At 42.7% G+C, this 12,473-nt stretch overlaps 1 protein-coding gene across 10 annotated transcripts in view; it reads left to right on the forward strand.

Annotated features, from left to right (window-relative positions):
• The first annotated feature begins 300 nt into the window (after positions 1–300).
• The window catches only part of ABLIM2 (actin binding LIM protein family member 2), a 129,260-nt gene continuing 117,087 nt past the window's right edge, over positions 301–12,473 (forward strand). For 9 of the 10 annotated variants that reach the window (XM_071753422.1, XM_071753412.1, XM_071753411.1 and 6 more), the window contains exon 1: positions 433–1,018. In XM_071753422.1, coding sequence (XP_071609523.1) covers positions 448–1,018 — 571 coding nt within the window. In that variant the 5' untranslated portion in view covers positions 433–447. Of the gene's footprint in view, positions 1,019–12,473 lie in introns of all 10 variants that reach the window. The other variant, XM_071753419.1, reaches the window with a different exon arrangement.

A 12,473-nucleotide genomic window follows, 5' to 3' on the forward strand; every position in this document is an offset into this window, starting at 1 on the left:
TTAGTTTTTAACTTTTCGACAGCTGTTGGTGGAAAAGAGCACGCTAAGCATGCTAATAATAACGCAAAACAAGTCTTTACCCCGCCCTTTCCTCATGCTGGTACGGTGACTCCAAGCTGTCCCGAACCCTGATTCAAGTCAGCGCCGGAGGAGCTTTGCAGCGCTTATGTAACCGAAGCTGGCTCCTGCTGGGTTTGGTAAAACAGATTTTATGTCTTTCTCAAAGCATCATGTCCTCCAGAACTACAGTATAATTTAAGATTATCGACATACCAAATAATCTGGCTTTATTAAAACATTGTGTGTCCTTGTATCCACAAACGTGAAGGATCAGGGAGAGTTCACCTGCTCCAGACAGCAGAACCTTCCCCTCCTGAGCAGCTTCACTTGCTGCCAAACATCTGTGCTGCCCAGAGCTGCCTGGAGCCCAGCCTGAGCCGAGGATCAATGCAAACATCCTCATCGTCACTCCCTGCGCTTTTTGGGGATACGCTAAAACGACGATTTGCTTTGCCTGGGCATCACAGAAGCCGAGCACAAGGAGGGACAGGAAAATGCAGCTGTCACCGGCAGGGCACAGGGAGGTTGGATGGAAAGCTGGCAGGCAAGCAGGTGGGAGCCGGCGGTGGAGACGTTTCTGCCGGTGCAGGAGGAGGAAGGGGAGGGAAGGGGTCTGCAGCAGCTCTGCCCGCAGCCGCGGCGGAGCCGGAGCCTCCCCCCCCGGCGGCAGCAAGGCACGGAGGGGGATGTAGTCCGCGGGCGGCTGCCCGGGATGGCGCGGAGCTGCCTACACTTCCCAAGGTGCCACCGTGCCCGGACTGTGGGTGCGCGGCACCTGCCGCGGGGGCGGAGCTCGGCGCAGCCTGCCCCGCTGCGGGCTGCGGGCGTGGATTGGGATGGTATCGGTGCCGGTACCGGTACCGCCCGCGGGGGCGCCGTGACAGGCGAAGAGAGCGGCAGGAGCGACGAGAGCGGCGTTGGGCGCGGCCTCTCCTGCGCGCCATGAGCACCGGCACAGGTAGGCGGGCGAGGGAGGCAGCCGGGTCGCCGGGTCCCCTTCTCCCCGCCTTGGGTTTTGGAAGGGGACGGCGACGCTGCTCCTCTGGGGTCTGTGGCGTTGCGGTGCGGCTGCTTTGCGGGGTTTCGAAAGGGGAACCGGATGAAAATTGCTAACCTAAAAAAAAAAAAAATCAGAAAAGGAGAAAATACGTGTGTGTGCATGTGTGCGTATCTCGGAGGGGAGCTGCCGCAGCCGCTGCCGGGAGGGGCTCGGCCGCAGCAGGAGGCACCCCGGGCTGTGCAGCCCCGGCACCCGGCTCGGGGTGAGGAGGGGGGGGATGTCTCGCCCCATGCCCCGCAGCCGACATGCGGGTGAGGGCGTCTGGCAGGGTGCTGTCCTCCGCCCCGCTCGGCATCCTAAGGGGTGGGAGCAGGCGGCTTCTCAGACTCATACTTGGGTTAAAAGCTCGGCCCTTTTTGCCGGCCGAGGTACGGTGGTTATAGAGAAGATGAAAATCACGGAGGTTTCACGGGAGCCCCAGCTAGGATTGCCGCCCGAAAGGATCCAGTTGTGCAGGGCAATAGAAAAGTCATTTATCCTGTGATACGTGCGGAATTTGAGAACTGACTTGGAAATGTGTTTTTTAGCGATTCAACATTGATCTGCGCTGTGTGGAGGCGGGGGGTGGTTGCTTCAGAGTGCAGCTGATCACAAAATATTACAGTCTTTAGGACAAATACAGAGCTGTGCATAGGCGAGAGGCAGAGGCTTTGGGAGTTTGGTTCTGTATTTTGTTTCTGAGGGTAACCGTAGCTGCTAAATATACTCTCTGCCACAACAACGGGGAGACATTGAATTTCTACAATTACGTGGTGTCTCTATGTCAACATGCTTAATCATATCACATTCTCACAGCGAGCCAAATGAGAGCCTAGTGCAAGCAAAGAGGAAAACGAGGTCTTTATTAGAACACTTGCAAGACCTGGGGTCAGACACCTGCCGGAGACTACAGCTAAAATGTAGTTTGGCATTTCCTCCTGGCTGTTGAAAATGTGGATGTTTCCACGTGTGCAGATCGTCCATGTTCCCCTGTGGGCTGTGGATGTAACAGTGTGCCAGTTCTGTTCTGGGAAGTGCCCAGGCCAAGGCAAGTGTCTGGGTGTGCAGGTGAGAGCAGAGTAAATGTGTGTTGCAGGGCATACTGAATCATGTGCTGGACATCCTGAGTCTGTCTCTGATGGGAATCAAGATGGTCACCCAGATGGTGACATCTGCACTGGAGGTGATTAAACTCCAGCACAGAATCCTATCACTGGTTTACCCATCTGTACAAAAAGTCAAAGAGTAAGGAAGGCTGTGAAACATCTGAATTCTGTAGCAGTAGAACTGAGGCTGGTAGAGGGAATATTAAAGTTGTATCCCTATAATATTTAAAATGCCTATTAAATAGATTGTAAAGTTATAAAACCCAGTAGAAAAGTTAGTGCTGAACAGTAATGCAGAGGAGACTTGACACAATTCTATCTCTGTAATTGCACCAAACACACAGTGTAAATGAAGTAGCAAAAATGAGTGGTGCAAGATCAAAATAACATCCTGGGAAAAAAGACAGTGGAAAAAACCCACGGTAGTTCTTGACTCTCATTTGAAAGTATAACTGGTAGTTTTAGGAGCACTGTTTTTAAGTACTGGTTTACCTTTGAAGTTTCCAATTTTTTATTTCACATGCCTACGAAGACTGTGTAAACAAGTTACAATCAATTAGATGCAAGTAGCCCACACCTCCTCCACAAAAATAAAGGGACATTTTGTATTGACATCAATGGGACAAGCATTTTACAGCAAATTTGATGCTACAATTTGACTAGAATCACTGTTTCCAAAATTACAGTGGAAAGACTGTAATTCAAGGTTTGGTGTTTACTGGAACAGAAAGATGTTTCTGGTTCTGCAAGGAAAATGAGACCACAATGTGGTATTAAAATCAGGCCCACATAAGGTTCAAGGAATTGCTGCACTATTTGATAATCCAGAAGAAATCCCAGCTCTTCCCAATGCTTGTGAGATGAACTAAACTGTTGTGGATCTGTGTTACTTCAGAAACCTTCACTCAGTCAGTGCCCCCTCATACTGATGTAATGCACTGTTCACTGTGTCAAGAGGGTCTCAGGCAACCTGGAGCCCTGTCTTGCCAGTTTAACCATAGATTTAGTTTTGCTCATAGACATCTGTTTATTTGATAAATGGGATTTAGTTTGTAATATATAGATATAGATAGAGACAATATAATTTAAAGTGGTGTAATAATACATACTTTGAAATGTCATTCTTTATTAATGGAGTGCAGACTTATGGTATAAATTTAAATCTAGAAAGCAAATGATCACATGGCTTAATAAAGAAACCAACCAATGAACCAACCAAAAAAAAAAAACAAAAAAAACCAAAACCAAAACCCCAAGGAAAAAAACCACCTCAAAATTTTAAAAAACCTCAAGTGCATTATTACATACATTGTAGATAGATTTTCCCACTCATGATTTTCCTCCATATACTTACCATTGATCTTGGGTGAAACTATTTCAAAGGAAGAGCTCATTCACTGCCTTTTATACTTAGGAGATTTGTATGGTGTGGCTGTGCTTTTAAGATTTTAAATGTACTTCTATTGGTTTAGTATATGATTATCAGGCTATTTCAGCTCTTTGACATCTTGAAATCATAGCAAGAAGAACAGAGTAAGTTAATGATTTGAGACTGACACAATTAGGCTCCCATCAATTCCCAGAAATAGGATAACATGATATCAGTTACTTAAATGAAGAAAAAAAAAAAAAAAGAAAAAAGAAAAAAGGAATCATTGAGCTAACTACAGAAGAGGTGAATTATTTTAGATTAGATTAAATTAAATGTCATGACACAAATTCACATGGCTAGTTTTTAAACTATTTTATTAGAGGGGAAAAATTGATTGTGTGGATCAGAGAACAGCTAATGGAGCGTCACAGCCCAGGTAGAACAAGCAGGAACATAGTGCTTCTGGTTACAAAAGAGGTTATGCAGGTCAGTTGTGCAGAGTCCTGCTCTGCTTGGGAGATATTTAATTTCTTTTTGAGGTTTATATGCAAATATGCTGATAGGAATCCTCTCTGAAGACAATAGTATGACTGTTTCAGGCTGGCAGATTTTGTACTTGGATACAAAGTTTTCCTTTCTGCTTCATTTTGGGAACTATTAGAGAAGAGCATTGAATTACTAGATAGGAAGACAAAAGGTTGACTTACTTTGGAGTTCTCCAGCTAATGAATGTGTGCAGATTTTAGTGTGCAATCTTTCAAGTTTTGTAATTAAACAGAAGTATAACTACTTCATTGTCATTGTAACCATATTTCCCTGAAAAAAAAACAAAAAACCCCAACAATGTGACATATTTCCTGATCGCATTTTCTTCTTTCAAAGTTGAGTCGTGTAGAATGTATGGAATTTCCTAGATTGTAACAAATTGAAAGCTATATATTAGGATTCTTAAGGGTTTTTGTTTAAAGGTGGTTCTTTACAGTTTTTTGGAGAAGGATTTTAGCTCAGTGTATGATATCTGTTAAATGACATTGTGTTCTTGGATTGTAAGAACACATATTGCAATTACAAGATTATGAATTAGATCAGAAAAGGTTATCAGATGGAGGTACATCAGCTGGTAACTCCTGACTGCAGGACATCCTGGCTGCCACAGGCCTCTCATGTGTTGTCCAAGTATTGCCACTGATCTCTGGAAAGGAGGATAGTTATGCTTTAAAATATCCAGATATTTGGGTTTCTGAGTGAGGTCTACTTCTTGCCAATTTCCCTGTTTGCAGTGCAGCATCTGTACAGCAACAAGCATGCTCCCTGCCTGGTGTCTGTGCACACAGGATTGCCATTTCAGTGCAGTTTGGAGTCATACTATCTTTGCTTTGCAGGACCTTAATGGCTTGTGTACTTAGTTCCCAGTAATCAGCTTTGTCATAGAACTGTAGAGGGCTAGGAAACGTAAAGAAAATTGAAAATTGGAGTAAAGCATGGCTATTGCAATTTTAGTTTTGCCTAACTTGCCAATTAGTTCCCCTGTGCACTGCACAGACCCCCAAATCCAGGCTTGCAGTGATGCAAACATCTTGATTACTGTTAACTTTAAGATCACCACTGTGTTTTCCAGTCCTGCCAGGGGGATTGGCAGTGCCATTAACTCACCTCTGGACCTTGAGTTCTCAAACCAAGCATCCAGCACTCTCAGTAATTAATTAAACATCTGTGTGGATATTCTGTGCTGCTCGGGGCTTTTCACATCAATGCTCTGTAAGAAGCTGGGTGAGAAGGGGCAGAGGCAGCGCGTTGTGTCTATGCACACACAGGGCAGCTCATGGGCCTCTGAGATCGTTGGAGCATTTACTGGCTCACTGTCTGCATCCTTAAATATAGTCTTAAGGCAAATATTTTTGTATTTAGATTATTCCCTGTGTCAAGATCCATGTGTGTCAGGGTCCTTAACTGTTATCATCTGAAGTGCTGGAATGTTTTTCTCACAGCTTACTAGTTGATGTTCATGCTCTGAAATCTTGATGGTGTATTGTTTTGCACAAAGCACAGTTATTTATTTTTCCATTTTAGAAAAGGGGTGTGAGAGGAATATAATCTCTAGTCAATGAATCTTTCTGTCAGCTTTAGGAGCTGTTTTTCTCTCTAAAAGCAAATAATTCTTCTACTGGCATTAGTCAAATTGATCAATAACTATTTTGGAGATTCTTCTGGTCCTATAGAACAAGTTTTTTGGCCTGCAAAAGAAAGAAAACAAAGCCTAAATTCAATTGGCTGTGGAAAGTAAACATTCCTGAACTGCAAGATAATGCGAGGGCTGGTTTAAAAACACTTTAATGTTCTTGTAGTATGGACTTTTTTGCTCTTCAGAAGCTGTTATTTTTTGACTAATAATACTGTCATTGTAAAGCAGTAGAAGACTGCAATTACTCCTTGTGATGGATACAAGGAATAAGTGTGGTATGTTTCTGTATAGTAGCTGCTCACAAATACAGCACCCAATTCCTCAGAAGTTTTCAAGTGCCTCTTCTGTCGCTTCATTTTTAGCTATGGGGAACTCTCTGATACTTCAGGACAAGATAAAATGTGTTTGTTCTATGTTCTTCCTTTTCACTCTTACCAAATTCATTTGAGCTTTGGGGGTTCAAATTTATCACTCATACGGGATTATAGAATGAAATAATTAGATATATACAGCATAAATGTGAAGCATTAAGCTTACAGTAGTTGTATTCCTTCAAGTCTGTTTCAGAGAATGACAGAGTAGAATTGAATCCTTGTGTGACATTGTTCATATGCTTAAATCCTTGGTGAAGTAGAAGGAGTTAAGGTTTAATGCATAGCAATGAAGAAGCCACAGAACATGTCATGCAAGAGCTTTTGTCACTTTAGAAAATAGGTCATATGCCTCATTCCCTTCACAGGTATGTGAGCTGAGGATTCACCAGAGTTTTAGAAGTAATGCACAAGGCAGTTTACTAGTTGATGTCTAAATATATACTGGGATCTTCTCAGTGGAGCACCACTAAGTAGGACTAGATGAGTAGGCAGGCATACATACAGTGATTAAGTTGGAGAGGTTTTGCTTGCCTTTTTTTTTGCCTCTGTTAAGAGCTTATTGAGGTACATTAATAGCAAATACACAGTTTATTGCAAATACTGCTGCTTAAAAGAATGCTCTAGAAGTCATGAAAAATATTTTTACAGTTTCATCTTTAATTTCCTCTCAGTCACTTCTATTTGCTCTGCTTGGATTACAAAATATTTACTCTTTTTCCTGTTGATGTTCTCAGTATTGCAGACTTTCCTGTTTGACTTGAAAATCCTACTTGGCTAGTTCTGTTCTTTTCTTTGTAACAGATAGGTAAGAATTATTGATGGAGTCAGCTGACAAGTTTGGGTTTTTGCCTTGCTCCAGTGGTTCTTTTGGCTTTTCAATACCAGCAATTGCTGGGTCAGGCTTGTAGGTGCAACATAGAGGATATATATGATCTTTAAGGTTGTGCATGTAATTGTGTAGGGCATGGAGATAAAAGGAAGCCATAGAAATGGGCCGTGTTGCCACTATTACCCTTGATGACAGGAATGGAAAAGTGTTTGCAGCCAGATCCCATAACTGGGATACAAGGCAGGTGGGAGCAGCTGGGGCTGCGTATGGTCTGCAGCAGGAGCTGTACTGAGTGTCTGGCAGTGACTCCAGTGCCTCACCCCTGTGACTTGCACATATGCTCTCTGTTCTGCTGCCTGTTAACCTGGCTGCAAGTCAGGCTCACAGAGTGCCAATTCTAGGGCTTCTGCTAGTGGGCTGAGCCTTGGTATGCTCAGCAGCTCCTGCCTTGTTTAGACATTTTTTCTTCCTGTGCTCTGCTTTTGGCTTTGGAGCAGTGACAAAAGTGTGCCTGAACACAGGCAATAGATAAATACTGGTGGTAAGATAGAAGCCTTGGTGTGCATGCTATCCTGAACCTCTCTGTAATTAATAGTGTATACTTGGGAACGGTATTCCCACCCACTTGGTCAACAGAATCCAGCCTGAAATCCTACTGGGATTCATGCAGCAAGTGTAGTAAGAGGAGGGGCTGTGCATCCCTGATCGTGGGGCATTCATGGAGAGACCTATTTTGGTTCCACCTGGAGAAAAGAAAGTCAAGGGAAATAAAATTGCTGTCCTTAACCCCCTAATGGGTCTGTAGAGGGAAGTTGGAGCCAAGCTTCTCCCACATGCGTGGAGAAAGGAGGCACAGTAAGGGAAATTGTCACTGGGGAAAAGTCACAGTGAGAGTGACTGAAACTTGTATAGGGTGTCCAGAGATGCTGTGAAATCTGCAGCCTCAGAGATTTTTTAAAATTTGGTTTCCAAATGCCTGAGCAACCCCATCTAACTTTGAAGATTGCCCCACTGTGAGCTAGACCTCTGAGCATCTAGTCCACAGTTTTCTGTGGATATCTGAAGCTATCCGTAAGCATGACTGGGGAGCTCCTGTTCAGCTGTTACAGGCAGATGAATCTTGAATGTTTTTCCTGGCCATTTACCAACCAGACTTCCTTATAATGTTTTCATGGCTCATTCCTGTCTTGGAAAATTGGAGAAAAGCTAGTGTCAGCTTCATGTATAAATATTTGCAAGCTCACCTTTGCCAGGCCTTTGGAGAAACAAAGTGGTTTTATGTACCACAAATCTGTTGAGCAGTGATGAAGACCTATCCCATGGGTTATTTATGTACAGCTGCAGAAGCCACTCCTTGACTAGGATGGAGAGTTTAGTGTGAACATCTGGCTTCTCCATCACTGCTGGCACTTTGAGAAGTGCTAAGCATCCATCCCCCATGGGTGAAGTCACTGTGTGAGTGTTTTATCACTCTGAAACTAGGGCATTTATTTATGTGTCTTAGTACAGAATTAGATGTAAACATTTTAACACATTTATTCTAGTAGCCACAGCTTTTCATGGTATGAAACTAAGATAATAAACATCTCAGAAACTGTCTTAATGTGTTGTTGGCTGTGAGAACAACCAAAGCTTTTCTAGCATCTTCTTTAAGGCTTCTATTGTTCAAACCATAAGATCATTGCTGATAAGTATTTGTGTTTCTGTGTGCTGTATGCCACGTTTATTGCAATTAAGATCATAGCACTGTCTGTGCTAGCTGAGATTAAATGTCTGTGTGGCCCAGTAACCTGTGTCCATCTGTGCCTGACAGCCTGACCTGGAAAATAACAGTAACTGTGGCTAGCTGTGTCTGTCTTGGTCATGGATGTCTTTCAAGATGGTACTAAGTGATTCATCATGAATTTTAGCTCTTTTTTGTTATTGTGGCCTAGATCTCATTGTCTGCAGAAAGCCATCCTAACATCCTAACAAATGTCTATTTATATTGTAATGGAGCTTAATATCTTAGTAGAGCTACCCAGTTAGTCTGCTGTCACTTTGATTGTGCCTATTTTATTAACTGGATTTGACCTGAGACTGAAAGTTATGTTATGCTCAGCACCCTCACCTCCTGCTGTCTCTAAACTTTGGAATTAAATAGTCTTTCTGAACTGAAGTGATAAGCTACATTTTCAGGAAAAACACTGCAGTGATAGGCACCCATTTCACATTTCTTTCCATAGATCTATAATTTGTGATATGCCCGAGCTTTTTTTCCAAGGTCAAGGCTGGTTTTCCATGGAAACACCACGGTCTGTGTCCTGTAAAGGAGATGAGACTAATGTTAGAGTGATGCTGGCAGCTCTGAAGAAATGCTTGACTGGGCTTTCTCCATCTTGTCTCAGAAGCATGTAAGGTCTACATAGATCTAGAAACGTGCCATAGTAATGCCTATTTTAGAAAGCAGCAAGCAAGCTGCAAATATAAGTTGGCAAGAGAAGCCTGGCTGCTAAGCTAAAGCTGTCAGAAACTGCCATAACGTTGGTTTGATATTTGCTTGATTTACCTGCCCTGCTATGAATTAGGAAAAGGCAGCTTCTCAGAGACTTGCTAATACAGAAGTACTCAATATTGTTGGAAATATAGGAATGTTATATATTGGAGGTAGTATCAGCTTCATTCCTGGTAATTTTGATCTTGTACCTGTGCTTCCTAAGGTTTGTAATGGTAGATTTACTAGAGAGAGTGATGATTTCACTTTGCACTGTGAACATCAAATTTCAGTTCTCACCAATTTCAGTTCTGAAATTCATATCTAATTCTAGTTATTTTTTTAACATGTTTTAGGACACTGTCTAAATTATAGGTAGAATTCAGTTGGTAGACTATCCAAGCTACTACTTTGTGTTTAGCTGGTTGTTTTTACTTACATAGCCCAGTACTGATTATTTTGCAAATGCAGAGCTGTCTTCCCAAAAGACATCATCCAGTGGTGCTTACAGAGACCTTAGCTGTGGGTGAATAGCACCCAGGATGTGTTAAAGCAAGCACTTGCACTGAGCCTGCACTGGGGCTCTGTGCTCTTTGCTCAGAGAAGTGTTCACCTGTCCGAGCCACGAGCATCCAGGAGAATGCTGTGGGAAACTGTGTCAAAGACTTTACTGAAAGTTTAGGTAGGCAACATCCACAGCCTTTCCCTCACCTGCTAAGTGGGTCACCTTGTCATAGAAGGATATCGGGTTAGCTGAGCAGGACGTGCCTTTCATGAACTCGTGCTGACTGGGCCTGATCACCTCCTTGTGCTGCCCCTGCTCCATGGTGGCACTCAGGATGCTCCAGAAGCTTCTCTGGCCCTGAGGTCAGGCTGACAGGTCTGTAGTACCCCAGATTCTCCACTGCCCTTCTTGTCCATGGGCTATTATGCTGCTGAAACAATTATAGTATGGAAAGTATTTCCACTGCATTGATATTATTGGGCTATGAAGAATTAACAGTTACCAAAGAGCCTATATTGGTCACAGGCTATTTGGCATTTTGACTTGCAGCTATGTATAGCACTGGAGCAGTACAGAGGGAGGACTTTGGATGGACAGTAAGAGCTATTGCACTCCTGAGTCACTGTGGCTTTCACTCCTTTTTGTTCCCAGGCTGCAGTCCTCTCACCTGCTGGCGAGAGGGCCATTACATCTCTGTCAGTGTTGAAGTCTCTTTTTATCCATTTATTTAGACTTTTTGTTGCATGCTCCTGTGTAAACATCCTAACATGTTATGCCACAAAGAGATCATTAATACAAATAATATAACTAATATGGAAATCAATATAGCATAACTAATATGGAAATCAATATAGCTTGATTTTATCATGCTTCAGTTTATTTAGGAAACTTCTGCTATATATTTCACAGGAAGTCTTTTTTTTTTTTTTTTTTTTTTTTTTTTGGTAGGCTGCATCAGTCTTTGCATTCATGTTCTCTAATGTCAGGGTTTCCTTCTGGTAGATTTTCATTATCCTGCTATTGGTATTTTTATAAATATCCTTAGCTTTTCAATAGTATTTTTTGTCATTTGACTGCAAAGTTCTCCCAAGGTAAGGGAATTTGCTTCTACACATAGGGAAACTTGGAACAGATTCATCACTTTTGTTTGGTAGGATCAGTCAAGAGGAAAAGAATTTGAAATGCCAGAGCCTGAATTGCATCTTGTACACATTAGGTCACTGACTTCACATGTATAGAGCTTAATACATCTTGGGTTGTTTCAGTCATTGGCATGGCTGGCTGACACTTGTCTACAGAAGTAAGAAAGGAAACGGAATGCTTAATTTATTTGCATCTTCCACTAAGTTTTGAAAAATAAAATCTCGTCCTCAGTTTGTTTGACAGCTTAAGGAGGGAAAGAGAGAGGAAAGAGCTGAGCATGTGAAAACAACTGCAACAAAGCCAGTGTCTTGCTTTTAACTCCGTGCCCCAGGCAGCCTTGGTATTCCCCATTGCTTTTTGTTTCTATCTGGATATTTCATTCCAAAAAGAAATCAAGATTGCAACCAATGCCATTTATCAGATAGGACTGCACATATAAAATACTTAAATGCATAAAAATAAATACATATCCCAGAAGAACCAAACCCTGGCAAATGTTTCTTTATTTTTACATGCTAGGAAAAGACTGTGTGTACTGGCACCCGAGTTGCAAGCGTGCAGCCCCACCAAGGAATCTGTGCAGCCTGTCCCAGCAGACCCCTGCCAGCAGCTGCCACTGTCACTTGCCAGTGACATAACACGGCAGAGAGATAACACGAAGCCCTTTCCTCTAGAGGCAGGCTTAAGTTAATATTTCCCCGAAGGCCAGTGTTACAGATACGTGCAGAAAAGTGGAAAAGCCTCTGTTCTCTGCTTGCCCATCCTCATTTCCCTGCTGGGTAGGGAATCTGGAGATGGAGGCAACTTTCCGATTTTTCAATTTCTGCAGCTTTCATCAGTGGTGATCCCATGAATATAATAGGTCATTTGAATAATATTTCTGATCTGTTCCAGATCAGACCAATAATGTGTCTCAGCTTTTGGACCCCCTGGTGACCTGAAAGCTTAATTACTGGGATGAAGGTTATTTCAGTCCTGAGGGCTTGTACCGAGTCAAGCTTGTTTTCAGCGTGTATGAATCCAGATAAAATGGACATATTGCAAGCAACACCTGGCACTCCTGTCTGAAATACATCAAAACAACCAAGTTCTGTTTAAGAAATATCTGAATGTATTGCTTGTCCCCTAGTGCCCTCTAAATAACTATGGCAACATCAAGTTCCTGTGTTCATGCATTTGTTATCAAGTTATGATCATTGCATCATTTCAGAAGAGTGTAAGCATTGGTATAATGTAATACTGGGAGCATCTTCATTATGAGAACTGATGAAATGAGCCATGAAGCACAGGACAGATCAGTGGGTGTGCACTGGGCAGCACCAACACGGGCAGGTTCTGAAGGACTGCATTGCAAAGCAAACTCATTCCAGCTTTTATGTTGTTTGAAGTG

Source organism: Heliangelus exortis, chromosome 10, assembly GCF_036169615.1.
Source record: "Heliangelus exortis chromosome 10, bHelExo1.hap1, whole genome shotgun sequence".
In the NCBI taxonomy this organism is placed as follows: domain Eukaryota; kingdom Metazoa; phylum Chordata; class Aves; order Apodiformes; family Trochilidae; genus Heliangelus; species Heliangelus exortis.